General features: G+C 41.7%; 1 protein-coding gene across 3 annotated transcripts in view; it reads left to right on the top strand.

The window, feature by feature from the left end:
- LOC107190825 (large neutral amino acids transporter small subunit 1) overlaps positions 1–19018 on the top strand; it is a 32012-nt gene extending 12994 nt beyond the window's left edge. For 2 of the 3 annotated variants that reach the window (XM_015580856.1, XM_015580101.1), the window contains exons 2-11: positions 3490–3737; positions 4427–4673; positions 12588–12713; positions 13830–13968; positions 15184–15307; positions 15391–15591; positions 15766–15840; positions 16066–16225; positions 16625–16717; positions 18306–19018. In XM_015580856.1, the coding sequence (XP_015436342.1) occupies positions 3495–3737; positions 4427–4673; positions 12588–12713; positions 13830–13968; positions 15184–15307; positions 15391–15591; positions 15766–15840; positions 16066–16225; positions 16625–16717; positions 18306–18373 (1476 nt within the window). In that variant the 5' untranslated portion in view covers positions 3490–3494 and the 3' untranslated portion in view covers positions 18374–19018. Of the gene's footprint in view, positions 1–3489; positions 3738–4426; positions 4674–12587; positions 12714–13829; positions 13969–15183; positions 15308–15390; positions 15592–15765; positions 15841–16065; positions 16226–16624; positions 16718–16916; positions 16973–18305 lie in introns of all 3 variants that reach the window. The other variant, XM_015581575.1, reaches the window with a different exon arrangement.
- Positions 19019–19024: the final 6 nt, after the last annotated feature.

Here is a 19024-nt window from a genome sequence, read left to right as displayed (position 1 = left end):
GGAGGAAAATGTCATCATTATTTCTTCACACACGGTTCTTTGCTTTTGTTTCAGTCAGAAAACACTTGTTGATCACTAGACTATTCATGTGACACACATCGATATTCACAGATTCTTTTACCTTGCTCTGTATCGGGCTCCCAGATAAAATGAAAAAATCTCACTGTACGCGATGAAATGTGTTACTGTATCGTGTCGAGCTCCTAAGTCGATTCAATACGGTTATAAAAACATAAAAATCCACAGTCTATCGATTACACCGATACATCGAGGAACGTTCACTGCCGCGGCCGCACAGTGATTGACGCCTTTTCGCTGACCGTCAGCTGACCGCCAGAGATCGACAGTGAAATATTTACGACGGCGCCCGTGAAAACGACGCCGTTGATTACTGCGTGTTTATGTAGAGTATGCAATCGCACGTTCGCAAGGGTTAAAGTCGATCCCTGGAGAACGCCTCGTATCTACCGAGTTTGGGCGAAAGTTGACGAATTTTACCGAAGAATTGAACAGGAAAACGACAATTATCAGTATCTGCTCATTCGTATTAGATTTAGTCCGTCACACTTCTATGTTCTGTTCCGTTTAAATATGTAGGCGTTAATGGTAATCTAATTTATGCGCATAGGTTTTTTGTACTATCGGCAAAAAGTAAAGGTGAAAGACAGTAGATTGGTTTATTTATAATCGATTAGGCTGCACGACTGTAGAAAAGAAAATTATTTTAATTATTATGAGTATGATCTGTGGTCGCGAAGTTTTGAGCGGTAGTGTGTGTTTGTCAGTGGGGATCGAATTAAAGCAGAAGGAAGAGAGAGTGGTAGAAGAAATACCTAATCTAATTTGGAGGAGTGTTGGACTCTGACAAATTCCTGTGACGGAAACAGCATTAGAATGTTACATACAAGGGGGATTGTGGAAAATCATGAACACAAGGGGTCGTTGAACTGCTGCCTAACTTCTGTTCTCAGAGGAATGGCCAGATTGAATGGTGGAAAGAATGGTTAGAGAAACGGTCAACAAGTGGTCAGTAAAACTGTCATAAATAGGTCAACAGAATGGTGTCGGAAAATTGAGCAAAAAAAAGTGGGTTATCAAATTGTTAAGAGTGGTTATAAATTATAAAAAATATTTCGAGGAATGGTGAGAAAAATGGTGACAAAAATGATAAAAAAAAAAAAAAATGTTCAGAAAATCATGGAGCCCCTGTCATAAGTAACGGTTCAGCTACTGGGTCTGTTTTCTGGCCAAACCAGTGGAGTGGACCACGGTGTTTCGGTTCCCTAAATTTCCGCGTGAACATTGAAAAGGGAAGGTCGGGAATCGAGTCGTCGGTTCGTGTCCAAATGACCGTGACTCGGTGTCGTTCGCCGTGGACAGCTGGTGAACCGGCCCAGGCGGCGTCGAGCAATTAGGGAATTCACGGAATCTAGCGAAATAAACGGTCAGTTACGCGATTACAGAGACAGCGGCGGCCCCGTCGATTAAGAACTGGTTTGTCACCATCGTTGCAAGTTCGCCAGGTGATAGAAAGGTGTGTGTCCGACGCTCGGGGCCGTGATTGGTCGATTAATAATTCCAGTTGCGCGGAAAAAAAAGGGAGCTCCCCTGAACGACGACGACGACGTGGTAAACAGACGATTGGGGGTTCCATGAAAGTCACGGAGATCGACACACGTAGTTTCGCTGATACGAAAGTCGGTATATCGATGATCGTGTAGGGGATCGTGGATCGTTGATCGATGGGTACGTTGGACGAACGATCCGATTGTGATTTCTTGAGATCGAGTCACGAGTGATATATCACGATAAAATTGTTCAAAAAGTGTTTTTTTTTTTTGGAAAATATCGCTTCTCCAGAAACTTTAAAATCCCACAACCGTGTTTACTCGTTCCTACTAAAAATGATGAAATATGAAATTGTGAGATAAGTATTAATTGTTTAAATGCAAGGTGAAAGTTTTTTTTACAAAGTGTAGCAACATAAGAGGCTAATAGTCTGGTATAGAAACTCTTCTCACAGTCCTTAGAATTTTAGAATAAAGGCATATTATTAGTGACAAACAATTACAATCATGTTATAGTGTTATTTAATTGTTCCATTTACGTTGTATGATTTTCGTTACATTTTTTTTTTATATCTGTGGCTAGTATAACGTAAATTGCGTTTCTGTCGTCTGTTGACGATAATGAATCATCCCCCGTGCGATATTGCTGCGACGAAGCTAAACTTCGCGTATTTTTCTGTTTCCCTCGACGATAACATTCGTCATCGTCGGTTCATAATTTTACCGTGAGGAACGCGAACGTAAACTGATGAAACTCCGTGCATTTCTGACGAAAACTCGAATTTATCGTTCCCCTTATGGTAAACATGATTTACCACCCCGGAAGTGGCCGCTATCAATTCGAATAGCTCGAGCGATGAAAGCCTTGTTATCGCGCGGTAATATTCGCGAACGTTTCTTCGTGTATCAGTGGGGCAACTTTGCTCCTTTTGAGAATTGATGGTGGTAGGACGTTTCCGCAACTGTGTATTCTTGAGTGTATAGTTGAGTCTGTGAAAAATTAGAGTGGAGATTCGTGTGGGATGGTTGGTTGAATTGAAAATACTATAAAATTTGTCTTAAGAAATCAGTTCAGTCCTAGAGTAAACGCGCCAATATTAATAAATATTTTGGCACATGAAAATTAGATTTTTTAATTAAGTATTCTATCAACCTTTTAATCTTCTTGTTCCTTGGTTATTCTGTTTCGCGTATCTGTAGTCGAACAGTTTCTTTTGTTCATTTTTCCAGCCTGAGTCTCACTATTGTTCGTTTCATTTCTCCGACACGAAAGCGTGGAAGATGAATGGTTTTGCTCCATTACGAAATAAAAGCTTCTTGATTAAGCGAGCTCTTAGAATCGTTCCACCCTTCGTAGGTTGCAGGATGCATTATTCAGGGGTAGAACTTCTACGGGAAGATTCCTCGATCTTGTCCAGAAAAGTGGAACAATGATAAGAGAAAGCTTTCCAGGGTGTTCTCCAAGGATTGCCCTTTTATCTAATGAACAGGGAATAAAAAGTTACGGTTCATTCGATTCCTGTGATTTACTATTCCGTTGTATACGGTTGTATTATGCAGGATGCTGATCAACAGATAGTATTTTCGAAGAACTCAGTTCCCATGAGTCGATGGAAGAAAAAGTGGATGCTGTGTGAAGCTTCGAATGAATAATTCGTTCGAGAATAATCACATGATTGGCTGAGAAATTGCCCGAAATAGACGACTGTAATCGCAACAGAGTGTAAAGTCTTTCTGAAAGGATTGGATACATGTATCAAAACAGTGAACAATAAAAAGTGTTTTCGATGGAATTTTAACAAAATTAACTTTTCCGAAAGGATCAGTGTTAAATCAAATTTTCACAATCAACTTAACACGCTGCACGACGCTAGCTACTAGTTGTGAATTAACGAAAATTTCTCTTATGGTCCCGTTTCAGAGAGGATGTCGAAGTCAGGAAGCATCAAGGATGGCGAGAAGGGGCCGTACGACCCGGTCCCGACCGCCGACAAAGCGAACGACGAGATCAAACTCGAGGCGAAGATGTCCCTGATGAACGGTATCACGGTGATCGTCGGCTCCATTATTGGTTCTGGCATATTCGTTAGCCCCACCGGGGTCCTCAAGTATACGGGAAGTGTGAACGCCAGCCTTCTGGTGTGGACAGCATCCGGCATTTTCTCCACGGTAGGTCCTTTCTTTTCTCCATCGATTGTGGTTTCGTTTCTTCCGTTCGTTCACCCAGGGAGATAAAGAAGGCTCGACCACTTTACTCTTCGGGACTTTCAACGAAATTGACTGGTTCCCAATCCAAAATAAATCTTCTAATCATTCTCCTATCGGTATTAATTTCTTCAACATTCCTACGTAGAGGTGTGTGGCTACTTGGACTGGGGACTTTGAGAGTGGATATACACCTGAATGTGTGATGGTTAAAGCTAAGCATCCCACTTGCTAGCTGAAGCATCCCAATATCGAGCCTTGCTTATCTTTCGTCTTAAACTTCTACATAATATCCATTTAAAAACTGATCGAAAACATCGAGGTAGCACCATTTCACACAATACTCAAAGGATGGACACTTTATCTCCTTTGTCGATTTCACGACCACGTAATACGCCTGTTCCACCAACCGTAACCCGCATGTTTCTACCATTTCCTCTAAGATAAAGCCAGCCGTTCGGTGATAGCCGGGGTCAGAGGTTCGGTTCTAATATTAATTTCATTTTAAACGTTTGTCTATCCATCATTCGTGACCGCGATAACGTCTGCGTCGTCGGTTTGTTATCGTGCGTCGTGAAATCGGGCGTGAAACAAGCGTGTGTTACGAAGTGTTACGGAGCGTGTTATCGATGATCTCTTGGATTGGAAAACAGGTGGGTGCGTACTGTTACGCGGAGCTCGGCTGCATGATCAGAAAGTCTGGCGCCGATTACGCGTATATCATGGAGACCTTCGGACCTTTCATGGCGTTCATCAGACTCTGGGTCGAGTGCATGATAGTGCGACCTTGCAGCCAGGCGATCGTGGCCTTGACTTTCAGCGTGTACGTGCTGAAGCCGGTGTTCCCTGACTGCACGCCGCCGGACGACGCGACAAGGATACTCGCTGCCTGCTGCATATGTGAGTGGAGTTTTCGCGTTCTTTTTTTTTTATTTACTAATAATTTATTACTAACTGTACTAAGTATTTTATGTCTGTGATGTGTACCTGAACGACGATAGATATAGGAAAAAAAAATAATTATTATTAATAAGAAGATGTTTAATCAGTGAAATGATTGGTCCTTCGTAGCTAGCATAAAAAGATACGAGATACAAGTTTCGTTTATTCTCACGAAAATTAAGTCGATTAAGCACTATTTCTGTCAGTCAATGCCTCTGTCGTTTCATCAAACGGCTCTCCTCCTCCCTTCCTCCCGAGAAATCGTTCCGATTGTCCCACGGATTTCCATTCTCTTCCAAGAAGACGGGTCCTCTTTCATAATTGAAAGAACGTCCTCTGATATAATTCACGGTCAGTTTGTCAGCTAATCGAATTACTTTCTCTGCGCTTTATCGTTCGGTCCAGTCCTTCGTCTTTCATCCTGGGCCCCGTATTCAATCCCGTCCGTCTTCTCCGACTGATTGACTCGAGTTAATTCGTGATTTTATTGCCAGTTAATTCGTCTTTGGGAGATTGTATACAATAACTGCAAATAACACCCCGAAACTTTCCATTAATTATTTACTGGTTCCGGTTAACATCGATGGAACTTTTGAAACGTTGCAGAAGAAGGACCATTAGGCAGCTCGTACACAAAATGTCTGACCGATCACAGCGTTTGACAATATTTCGACTAAAAATTAAATAATGTTTTATTGGATAGAATATATTTTTACAGAATGATTTCTCTCAAGGTTGTTGCACACCAATATGGCGGATTTCTTAGCAGCGATCTACGTTACCAACCGCGTAAAATGGTGTTTCAATTTTCTTCATGTTTAAACTTCCGAGATGATTTGTTCTTTCTCCAGAGCACATCTTAGAAGAAAAGACTATTATAATATTGTCCTTGAGATCTCAGTCCACTCAGGGAGGGCAATTTGTTAAACCAGCAGAAACTTCTTTCGTTCTACTTGAGCTCGTCTGGGACAAAAAGATGAACAATACCGGTAATAGTCCGTGGAATCGCCCACCGTCCTTGCCCATTTCTCTCGTATTTTCTCCTGAGTGAAAAACCGACTCCACCGTTCCATTGTCACGAATCCTACGCAAGCTGGTGTCCTTCGGGGAGCTTTCAACGTTGATACTACGTGTCCCGTTACGAGGACGGTTTGTAATTCCCTCAATAAATCCGGCCTTCGAGCCTCTTGCCTTTCCTGTTTTCTCGGCAATTGAAGCGTCCACCCTACGGGAAACGCAGCGTGTAATACCACGAGATCTCATGAGGATCCTGAGGGTATTGTTTTTTTATTTCAATCCTAAAAATTTCATGAATTTTTCTAGATCTACAATAGCAATTTAATTTATAAAAAACTTCCATTCTCATTTTCTTAAATCGTGAATTCGAGACACTTTGGAATTAATGTCAATCTATATGCATTACATATGTCCTACCTATGTATGTAACTTATTGATTGCGATTGAAATTGAATATTTTTCTAATGATTGCTATCAAAGTGTGATTTCATAATTTTCTGTATAAAATTCTGCGTAATTAATGTGTAGGTATATAGCGAAAGGTATTTACGATCGAAAGCAATATTTAGCTGGCACGGATCTAATAGACTGATTTTATGATCATGAATAGATTGTAATTGCATGTTAGATTCTGTCCGATAAACATATTACACGATTTCGATTAATATCCGACGACAATAGTTCGTAATCTCCAGCAGGTGCAACCTAGATCCATTTAATTATCCTATCCTTCGATCCTAATCTCGATTCATTTCGAACTCGGAAATTAATACAACGACACCCCCGTCATGCGACAATCGCGATTTGGAACATTAACGCGAACTGAAACGAGAAAAATTCGCTATTCAGAGCTCGTAAATTGCGTTCTTCGAACGATTGATTGTTCTGCGAACAGTCGTGAGCAAGATCGCAAGCAAGAAAAAAGTCAGTAAATGGTTACGTGGGTATCGAGGACTGAAAGAATTCCGTGAACATTCCATCCGAAGGGAACACCCAACGCTCGGTCTTTCCAAATTGGAGTCAGTGTAAAAATAACAGTAGCTGGAGTTGTATAATCGGTGGACAAGACAGATTTTATTAGACGACCAGAAACGTGTTTTTGACGTTTGGAAACGACTCCTCCTCAGAGAAATTAGGAAGAGAATGATTTTGGTGCTGGTCCTCCAGGGCTTTTGAAAGTGTTTGAACAAAGTTAATTTCCCTTTGATGATCGGTGTTAATAGGATAGAGTGCTATGTGCTGTTGTGAGTTTTTACGATTCCGCTGTATCTTGTATAGCCCCAAGTGTAACTTTACGATTTCAATGTAATTTTTTAATCAAGTATATTTTTGCAAGTTTGCTATACCCTACTGCTCATAATATTTTCTCATCCATATTAGACTCACTTCGTTAAGAAGTCTACCAGGTTTAGCAAAATAACTCGTTTCCTTTACGTTAGGAACTATAACACAAGCAATAGAAAATTTCTAAATGTGAAGAATGCAAAAAAGGTTTTCTTGACGGTGAACCAAGTGTATACCTCTAACCATGTCGTACACCCAGTATAGGCTAGGCAGAACGGCCATAGGGCAACACAGAAGACCCGTGATTTTTTTCGAGAATCCTGTCCAAGCGAGGAAACACCGCAGAATATCGTATTCCCGTGGTCACCAGTCGTCTTTCCGCCTCGACGTTCGAGACCACGCGGTGTCATTTTACAGCAGTGATGAGTAGACTGCGAATTTTATGCATTTATTGCGTATAAGATTGCTTGCGACTCGGTGTGTCGGAAAAAATGTTCAATAAATAGAATGCTTAATAAGATAGATATGATTTTATTCGACTTCGTTTTGTGTAAATCACTTCGTAAAGATGTGTAACCTTTTCCCGCAAGGGGCCTAAAACTGAAAATTCAAGAGGCTAAAATTGAACACACAAGTGGGTTAAAATTACACAACCCAAGTGAGCCAAAAAGAAAAGATCAAAAACCTATGTCGGTCGCTGCAACCATAAAAAGTCCTAATTTACTAATTGAAAAAAAAATTAACGAACCCAGTTTATTAATTTACAAATTGGTAATCTGTAGGGATGGAATTCTTGATCGTAGTCTACAAGTAAATGTAATCGACGAGTTGCTCATCGCTGCTTCACAGAATCTAGAACGCTATGGGATAAAACATGCCTTTCTGATATCGGTATAGTACTCTTCATGTACGTTCTGGAGCAACGAAACGCGTACAATTATCCATATACCGGGCCAATTATCCGCATTTTGTTCCCTCTGAACACGACCACGCTTTTTCTTCCCAGAACGTGCCTCTTCGCAACATTTCGCTTTCTCCGTACCAATGGCGAGCGTGACCGGTATAATACAATCCTCGAGACTGATCATGTATCTACCTATACACCGCGTTTTTCACGCGCCTCTGTGGAACGGTTCGAGCACGCGGAGTGTGTTCGTAAAAAGTTGCAGGAATATTGTGCAACGATGCGGTCGTGTTGCTCGCATTCCGTTTCGAATATAAAAATCAAGGACGTTGCATTGTGCTCACGAATATGAAGGTTCAGTCTTGATTATTAAGCATTCTATGGGCTTCTGATAGTAGATATCCCTACTGTGGATGTGATTCCTAGATTAATGATTCTGAGATTAATGATTTTTAGATTAGTGATTCAAACTGTCCAGATCTACAATTCCAACTATGTACTATTAAAATAATTGATTAGGGTAGATCTGAACGGTTTGAAACGATTCCAGTGTCAGTGAAACAAATCGGATCAATTGTACGTACAGTTGTCCCTAATTATTTCATCATCGATAATCACATAATCTTATTCCGACGGCAATCTTCTTACATTTGTTCCGGTGGATGAATCGTGGTATGGTAATTCACGCAATGTTAATCGGCTGTCTTAACAGGAACCGGCTGTTGCATTTCACGGGGGACATCTGTTCATTTATCGTGTTGTTTGGGAAGATTGTAGCGTGTTCTATATGTGGAACTGGGAGGATACGATGATTCATATTATGTCAATACTTCAAATTTCCATCTTTATCGTTACGAAATTCTTCGACCTGTTTTCGAACGACGTATCTGTTCTCCAAGCTTCTCGTCTGACATAGGATGTTCCAGCGATCCGTATAAATAATCGTCTCACAGGTTCATACCTCGTAAACAGTATGGATGTTGTGAAATCATCCAGTTGAAACAATTGGGCATTATACAACGCACTTACTATAGTGTTACCGAAATGTTTATATTTGAATTTCTTAGAAAAAAAAAAAAACAAGATTGATCAACGATTTGCAAGGAGGATAAATTCAACAAAAATTTTGTCGCCAAGTTGACGCAAACTCTTACGAGAAATCGCAAATAATACTTCACCAAGACGATACTTCAGCAAGAAAGCGTTCCGTTTCGAAAGGAAGCGTTTCTTCTCAAAGCATTCCGTTTAATATCCGATGAATCACGGACCAAGCTTCCGCCTGGTGGAAACAATCGAAAGCTCGTCCTTGATCATTCGAGCTGCGACGTGAATAGGTTCCTGGACCAGTGCAGAACTCAAGGAAGTCCTTTTAAGTATTTGCTCTTGTTCTTTGAGATCGTCATTAAATTCTTGAGAGATTCCTACATTCGAACCCACGCTACTAGAACTATTAGGTCACAGAGGTCCGTCTATTATTAGATTCCAGGATTTTCTTAGCTACCTGATTGCTAGAGCGACTATGGTGTCCTACTTATCTTGACCTGGGTAATAAAACTTTAGACTTATTCTCGTTGAGCTTTATTTCCCTAATGTATCTTAACTCGATCTTATTTTTTATTCAGATTTTGTTGATAATTTCGCGTTCTAAATCGTTGAGTAGCAAGAATATTCTCTTCTGTCGATTTCGTCTAAAAAGGAGTTCTGAAATAAGAAGAATTTCGCATCCTGATCCACTTTCTAGCGTAGAATCACCTCCCTCACGGTTCTTCTATTCCTGTACCCTTTGTACCGTTCCCTTTTACTTACATCAATCCGTGAGACAGCAGAAAAAAGGTTGCAATCTCAACAATAAGGGAAAAATAGCCACAAAGCAGCGTACACTCTGAAAACTACTATTATACTCCAGTTACCTGTGTTCAGTGATACAAAAGAAAATTACATAGTTCCTAGAACGAGCTCTCAGTGATGGAGATCAATGATTCATTCCAAGGGGAAATCAATCTTTCCACGGAGTGTGCTATTACCGATACAATTATTCGCCTCCACGCCCATTATGGATATCGTAAGAATCTCGGTAAATAATATCGTTTCTTATGGGAATCGATGCTCGTTAAGCGGACCTTGAAAGTGAACCTTGAGGGGGTAAAAGCTGTATCTTCTTCGAAACGTGATTCTCGTCCATGTTGTGAGCAAAGAATCCGGTTTTCGCCGTTCCTGCTTGTCTTCCGACGGTTAACTAGCGTCGTCCTAGAGTTCAAGAATCCCAAAGTCCTAGAATTCTCGAGTTCAAGAATCTTAGAGTCTCAGGGTTCCCGAGTCCTAGAACCCCAAGGTCCAAGGGTCCTAAAGTCCCAGGGCCCAAAAATCCTAGAGTCCAAAAGTGCTGGCTTTCAAGAGCTCAAAAGTCCTAGAGTCCCAAAGTTCCAGAGTCCTATAGCTCTAAACGTGGGACTTGGAACAGTTTCGTACCAGCAGTTTCCATCGTTCGGCCGCACAACAATCTCCTCGATGGCCTCTTGCAATCGTCGTCGACAAACGGATCGTCGAACGAAAAGACGTGTGCTCGTATTGCGACGCATTTCCCGCCAGTTCGGCGTCGACGATTTAACAACGATCTAATAACGAGGCATCGACCACACTCGCGATCGCCTGAACAGCAGACAGCGGTAAACGCACTGTGTTGGGCCCTGATGACCAGTCGGGTGACCCGGTTCGACGTCGCGTTGGCAAAAAGAAGAGACCCTGGATCTCGAGCGAGTGACGGGCAGAGACCGCGAGTACGGCAATCACGTTCAATTACGATTAAACGTAATCTTCTAATAACGTGTCAACTGCCGGGCACAACAGCATAATTCGCCGAGGGGGGCACGAGACATGGCGGAACGAGCGGGGTGGCAAGGATCGTCGAAGACGACGCGGCGAGGAGAGGAACAAGCAGACGACGCGCGAGACGCGCTCGAATCGGTTCGAGGTGGAGGTGGAGGTGGTGGTTATGGTGGAGGAACGGGGAGAGCCGAAAGAAGGAGGAAGATGTGGGGGGAATGGCGGAAAGAATCTCGCGATATTCCTCAAGATGTTGCGTCAGTCGAGCATTTCTTACTTTTTCTTTTGCATCGAACAACGAATCTGCCAAGGACGAGCGCGCGCTGGACCGACCGACCGCGATTCATGCGCTCGTAAGGTGGAATCTTTTTCACGAACGTCCCCCGATGGATAAACATTTCCGCGAGCTTTTCTTTTTTATACTTTCACGGGACGCCTGTTTCCTGTTTTTGTCGTCCGAAATATTTATAATTATAATATTATGGTCGTTACTTCTTCATACACGCTACATACAGACAGGAAGAATACTTGTCAAAAGGCAAAGGAAAAGCTCGTGTAAAAGTTTATCATCTTTAATGTTCCAAGTCGATATCCATAACTTCCATAAACTTCCACAATCTAGTTTTATAAAAAAGACCAAAGTCTATAAATTTCGTTTGCATTTGCTGTGCCTAGTATCATATTGTATCGTATTCATATTGATCTTTCACGATCGGTTTTCTGCGTGGCCTAGATCGCAGAGAACCACCCTTCCCGTTCGCCAGATCGATAGCCGTCCGTCCACGGTCTTTTCCATCCCCTGACCGTTGTCGTGGCTTGCTTGGCCTGGTGCCAGTCAGTCTCAAACGGTGAACTACCGTTCCACGAACCGGTTTCGTGAAATAAAGTCTCGAACGCTAATGATATCCATCTATCACACGTTTCGAAAGGGAACGAATACACATTCGATCGGTGCTTAATGAATTTCAGTGCTTCTGCGAGCGATCAACGTAGCTGCGGGGGGTTCGAATCTTGCATAGAGGCTAGTTATTGGTCGATTTATTACCTGGATAAAAAGTAGTTAATTAATAAACAGTGATAAATCATGGATTGCATGGATGCAGGACACCATGCAATCGGACGAATCACAGCGAAGACAGAATCAGTCAAAATTTCGATTCTGTTTGAGCCCTTCATTTGCCAAAGTGATCAACTCCATAAAATTGACATTAAAAGTTTTATTCGAAGGAAATTACACGCACAAACATTCAAACTTTTCGCCACCTCCCGGAGCTCATTAACACTCGCTAACCTTTTCATATCACTTGGTGCAGAAAAGTTGCAGTTGCGTGGGCGTCGTGCACCGTTGCTGCGTGCAACCGACAGGCAACACTTCGCCGTTTTATCGGTCACTTACGAGCCATGATCTCGCCATTGACAGGATATCTTCGTTCATTTCGAACGGAGCTAATTAACACGCGCATAGATTGATTAGGACGACGGGGGTACACACGTCAATGCGAACATTGTTGTTATAGTTGACTATAGTTGACTATATTGCCCCATAGCATATACAATCCAACGTTAGCTTTAACTGGGGGTTGAAAAGAAGTAAAGAAAATAAAAAATAGGTTGGTTCAATATCGGTATTTTCGACTTAAAAATAATAAAATGTTAAAAATTGTACCGACCTTTTGGGTAGCATGAAAATATAATGAAAAATTTATTTATTCATTATACATTAAGTAATAGCCTCGTAATTGTAAGTGTGCTCCCAGTTGTTTTTTGGCAACCAATATTTTCAGATCCAGTTTTTTAAAAAATCGTTAGAACCGCGTAAACGTGATACACTAACGATGTTTCAGGTATCCTGGCGTTCATCAACTGTTGGGACGTGAAATGGGCGACGAGAGTGCAGGACATCTTCACATACGCGAAGTTGCTCGCACTGTTCATCATTATCTTTGCGGGAGCCTATCAGCTCTTCACCGGTGAGTTAAATGACATTCGGACATTCGCTTAAAAATCGCCTCTGTTCCAAAAAATTCCCAAAGGAAGAAACGAAAACGAAAATTGTATCCTCGATTCTCTAGTTTTCTTGCTTCGATACGTTGCCCAATCTTCCTTTTTCTTCACTCTTTCGTCACGTCGACTTTCTCCGTAAAGACAAAAATGGCCCTCTGTTGTCCCTCAACGTCGAAATATTCTGGATGATTGTCAGGTTGGTTTTCGTCTTGTCATTCTTGGGACTCGAGGCAAGAACAGGCGGAACGAATTGCCTGCTATACGCTCGAAAGAAGTTAATGGTCCGGATGACTTGGATGCCAGGGCGCGTGCATCACCGTGAAGTTTCGTGCCTCGATCGATATTACCCCTACGGAGCCCTATGGCGGGAAAATATACCGAATTAAAATTTGCTGGTACTCATCGATAGGAATAATTATTATGAATTCCTATTATGAATATTTGACGCGAATTCTAGCTGATTTCGGGATTCCGAAGTGATTTATAGATGCAGGTTTTCATTCGTAGTCTTTCTCGCGTCTCGCTGTATCTCCGTCGGGTTCAGGTCGGTCACGCAGGAATGAGGAAGAGGTTAATGTTTCACCACCCACGCCACCCTATTGACAAACCCGTAAGACGGTTAGGCGTCTTTTCATTTGCCGGACGAGACAATTTGCCCAATCAAAAAGGTGGATTAAACACGCGTACGACTCGTGTGCGTGCACGGAATCGCTTGAATTGCCCCCTATTCAGCCGTTGCAAATGGCCCTTTTTGACACCGGAACGCGGAGGTCGCCATGAGAACTCCTTTGATTCCAATGAATTGGATGCGACGAAGTTCTCCGTAACCAGACCGACGTGTTCCCATTTTCTTTCGAGGACCGTCGAATGAATATGTCATCGATTATTTCAATGTAGAGATCTGACCGCGCAGTTATCGAGAATTCACTGTATATATTTAAAGATTTTTCTATGTCTAAGCATCAATACGAAAATTGATATGCATTTCTGGGATCTACGGGCAGGAATTTAGGGTTTATTTTAAGAAAAGGAAGAATCGATTATTTTTGTATCTGATCGATTATTTTCAACGTGTTCTGCAGGTCACACACAGCATTTCACATTCGAGAACACGAACACCGAGGTGACGTCGATAGCACTCAGCTTTTATTCGGGATTGTTCGCTTATAACGGATGGAACTACTTGAACTTCATCATCGAGGAGCTGAAGGACCCTGTCAAGTATGCGACCGATAAGTCATTTTTTGCACACTTGAATGTGTTCGTCGATTAACCGTCGCTTATCGATTCCTTGGGCAAAGTGTTAAAAGAATTAGCCATTCTGTTAAAATTACGTTCGAAATATTTACATCAGTGAAAATGCTACGGGGCCTAATCGAGACGTTAATTAACTATTAAACATCGAGGATTCCTGTTAATCAGGACAGATGTTAATTCAGGGCGAATCTGAAATTGCGAGAATAACCATAAAAGTTAACGTGAACAGCTGCTCCATGACATAGAAGTGTTTTGATTCCAATTAGACCAGAATCCGTGGTAGATCAAGATTACGCGAGCGTGAACGTAAGAGTACGTGAATTCACGATTTAACAGAAATTTTTTCGATAAAATTCATTTCCAACCGGTCACCAACACTCGTAATAATGAAATCTCTGAAAGCATCTGTAATATTAAGTTTACAATTGACAAAGTTTCAACACTTCTGGATCAAAAAAACCGGGGAAAACTTTGAGGAATGCTGTGAACTTTGAAGTAGGAAACTTTTCTGGGGGATGCTTTCAACTCTGAAGACTCGAACGTTCGACAATCTATTAAATCAAAGAACGAAAAAGGTTAAAAAAATCCTGCAAACTGTCGAAATTTCGAATTAAACGGTCCAAATTCGCGTTCTGGCATCGCGAAGAGGAATTTACGTGACGTTTAGTTCTGTGCGCGCGCGTCAATGAAAAATTTTCATTCGAAGAAGAAACGCACCGCGTCGGGATGAATTAACACGGGTAACCCGGTTGCTCCGCTGAAATCTCATGCAACGATTAACAGCGATTGCGACAGTCGGTCTTGGGTGTCTGTTAATTAAACGAGGGGGTCGGAAAAGCCCGGGCTCTATTGACTCCGACACGAGGTCAACCGTGGGGCCTCATCTTGTTCAATGTCCTGAACTTGTCAAGGTCAAATATTTTCAATAGAGGGTACAACAGTTGCTTTTGATTTAAGATCGCTGTTAACGATCGCTTGGGCGCGTTAATTTCCCGCGTTTAATCGGAAAACGATATGCATTGATTGATCACAGAACGTAAAAATATTCGAACATCGGCGAAATTACGATCTTTCGACTATTCGACGAAATTACGTACTTTAAACCCTGAAGCACTGGACACCGTGTATATTTCGACGATCACAGTATCTGAATACTGAACGTTTGTTCTGTTTTCCCAGAAACTTACCGAGGGCCATAGGAATTTCCTGCGTGCTCGTTACTCTCGTCTACGTGTTCGCGAACGTCGCATTCTATACGACGCTTAGTCCTGTAGAGGTATTGGGAAGCGAGGCGGTAGCAGTGGTGAGTTGATTAAAAAGTAAAATGCTAATTCAGTAAGTTAGTAACATCGTTCGATGAAACTAATGTCTTGGTTTGCACCATAGACGTTCGCGAACCGTCTGTTCGGAATGCTCGCCTGGACGATACCGGTGTTCGTCGCTCTTTCCACGTTCGGCGCGGTAAATGGAATCCTTCTGACGTCCTCTCGACTCTTCTATGCGGGAGCCTGCGAGGGACAGATGCCTGAAATATTAACGATGATTCAAACCTCGAGGGTCACACCGACGCCAGCCGTTCTCTGCATGGTAGATCGATGTTTCATTTATTTAACGAGCTTCTGTATTTTATTATCGATTATCGAAGATAATTCCCCTCGCGAAGGGATAAGGTATTTGAACGATGGGTTCATTAAGGATAGAAATAAATGGGAACAATTGGCAGCTGAAGTGAAACGTTTATTCTATCATTTTATATTTCAGGCCCTCCTATCCATGTTGTACCTCTGCTCGTCCGACATTTTTGCCCTGATCAACTACGTCGGCTTCGCCACTTGGGTACGTGTTTATTTGTATTAGTGAATGCATAGAATATACATAGTCTATAGGAGAAAAAAAAATCGAACTAGGCGATTGATTTGACCAATTAAAGCTACTAGGGCTCCTGGACGATGCTTCTTCTCCTATAACTCATGTAACCTTAAATATCAACAAAGATGGCTGCCGTGTGCTCCATCGTCATAATCAGGTCTTGAGATCAGTGAATGTATGACTTGTTCACAGTTGAGTATAGGTGTTTCCGTGCTCTGCCTGCCATGGCTGAGGTGGTCCCAACCAAATCTGCCCAGGCCCATCAAGGTGAACCTCTTCTTCCCGATCATATACATACTTGCCACCCTGTTCGTGACAATCGTGCCTATGTATGCCAGTCCAGTAGAAACAGGTAATTTGCCTATTCATCTGAACAAAGTCTTGGGGGATTTCATGTACTAGCTCTTCCTAGATTCAATGTTTGCGACTTCATACAGAATTTTCCGAAGTTTCTCACTACATACTCTAGGTATTCAAACACTCAAAGTCTAGGTCTAGACTTTTAATTATAGGCGTTCGAGTACCTAGCAATTAGAAACTTTGGAAAATTTTGTATAAGGATAGCTAGTGAACAAGAAAGAGGGACTGATCCTCACGATACGTCGATGAGACTCCACTTCAATGGTGGAGATGAACACCGGGTGCTTACGCTGTAGATCGTTTCGAGCACTAATCGAAGTTGCACTGTATCTAAAAGCTCGAGCAACCGTAGGGAGCCGAAAGTCTGACACATTTGTATGCTTTGTTCTAGGATACGGTTGCCTGATGATATTCTCGTCCGTTCCGGTGTACTTTGTGTTCGTAGCGTGGAAGAACAAGCCGAAGTTCTTCCAGAAGGGAGTCGGTGAGTTCAAAGATTCCATGAACCGAGGTTAAAACGTTCACTGTTCTTTTGATTCAGTTATATTTTATCAGTTGAGTTATAGTGATCCTAGTCATTTTAATTAGTTGGTTCTGAGTAGAATTCATTGATTTGGATGCAGAAGATTATTTAACGATGCCTGAGTTTGTTCCGTTTCTGTTTAACCGATCTGTTCCCGCAGGCGCCGTTACCAAAACTTTGCAGAAGCTGATGGTAGTCGTCGGACCAAAGACTAAGGTTCAGAATACACTCTAACATAATATTACTCGTGTCATGCCACGCATGCTTAGCATTGATTTTCAACGCGGACGATTACTTCACGATTATTGTGCATGGATCGATTCTTGGATCAGATCACTTTTCATTCTCGAATCATTCGTTCCATCATCTGTCGCATGATATCAATTTGGACTAATTGAAATTGCCGCCTTTGATTCCAGTCTTTTTATTTTATTTCCAAACCAATATATCGGGTGTCCCCCTAATTCTATTCCCCTCTACTATCGCAGACACGAAAGAATAACTAATAACGGCGATAACTTAGATGTTTGTAATTAGCGAGATAACCCGTATAATCGTTCTATATTCTGCATTTTGTTTTTTCCTTGACTCGTCGAACCGTTCACGAGTCACCTGATTATCACACCTACGATTACCTGAACGATTATTCCGCTGACCATGTGGATCTAAAGTGGCATATTTAAAATCATTTCCAGTCACAAAGAAGCTACTCAATGATCCATACGTTTCCCTGTAAATAAATAGTATTCGTGTCATCCGGTGCTTGAGTTCAAACCTGGACATCTTTAACGTTTTAATTTTGCATGCTGCACCCACAGAACAAGCACCCTCACACCAACTTCTACACACGGTGCACAGGGTATAAAAAATGATAACGAACGGTGGTGATTAACAACCATGAGTATAATTATGCAACTAACAATAATAAGTCCGACCATTTTTCACGCTGGTCTTCTTTCCTCGTTCGTGGTGTCGCCACATGGTGTGATCTACCCTCGAAAATATCTACTAAATTGAACTTGATTCATGATGATTCTCACTGTATTATCGATTACCATGATTTAAAATTTCTATTTAATTATCACCATTGACTACTATGGGAATCTATACATCAAGTGCCGACAACACGATTGCCACGAGTTAGGGATCTTCGATGCCGATTCGATTCTTCAGAAGATCGATTTCCTTGGATAACAGGTCACTACCATTTATAACACATACACTAACGACCGACGTATGTGACTAGAATTCCTGATTGATGGAACAGTAACTCATTATTGTTATGATAAAATAAAAGTTACTAAATAAAGTTCCCATCAGTTTTAACACGTTACTTTCGTTAACACTATTTTTTTTTAATTATCAGACCTGTTGGCCGTTAGTGTATTTGTTGTATACAGCAGTGACGTGTTACCTAAGGGAAATGATCTTCCAGAGAATCGAATCGGAATCGAACATCCCTATATCGAGGACTCTACTGATTCTGACTACTTCTAAGAAACACAGAATCATCGAGAAAGACCCAATATGCATGTATTTTTGTTTCCAGTAAGCGTCACGAAGTTCCTGCAGAAAATAATGCTTGTCGTCGGCAAGTCGAAACCCGCTCAGGTTTAACTTTGGCAGTCGGAAACACTTGGTCTTCAGTCCCAAGGCGGATGACTTCCGGTAACGAGGAGAATGAGACACGGGGGAGGAATTTTTACAGAATCGCGCGCTCGGAAAACGTTCTCTAGATTCCATCGAAGCTCCTCCTGTGAACTATTTATTTATAGTTTTTGTATTCACCATTCTGATTTAATTCTAGACTGGGCCTAAAAATCGCGTCATCAGACTTCGAAAACCGCGTACGGGGCAGTAGATTATTCATTTTATTTATATGTCCCGCCAGACTGAGTTGTAATTTGGAGTATAGGCTGGGCCTACGTTGCACTCTGAATTTTAGTTAAAATCAGAGTGTCAAGCTGACTCGATGGATAAACAATACTATACATGAATTCCGTGAAGTTCATCTACCAAGACAGAAGCATGAATTTTTCTTGCATCATCACTACGATCATTGAATCTCGAAAGTGTTTTGATAGATCAGAACAGGCTTGCTCCACTTGTCGATCGACCTGCTCAAATTCAAAAAAGTATCGAATTTTAATTTATTTCCCTCCTAAATAAAATCAAGGTATTCGATTTTTACTCGAATTCGAACAGCGTTCTTCCAGCACGAACCAGAGCGTCCTGGGACAAGAGTCAGCCATATTGTATCAGGACGCT

Source organism: Dufourea novaeangliae, unplaced genomic scaffold (genome assembly GCF_001272555.1).
Source record: "Dufourea novaeangliae isolate 0120121106 unplaced genomic scaffold, ASM127255v1 scaffold9, whole genome shotgun sequence".
In the NCBI taxonomy this organism is placed as follows: domain Eukaryota; kingdom Metazoa; phylum Arthropoda; class Insecta; order Hymenoptera; family Halictidae; genus Dufourea; species Dufourea novaeangliae.
This window is presented reverse-complemented; position numbering and strand designations above follow the sequence as displayed.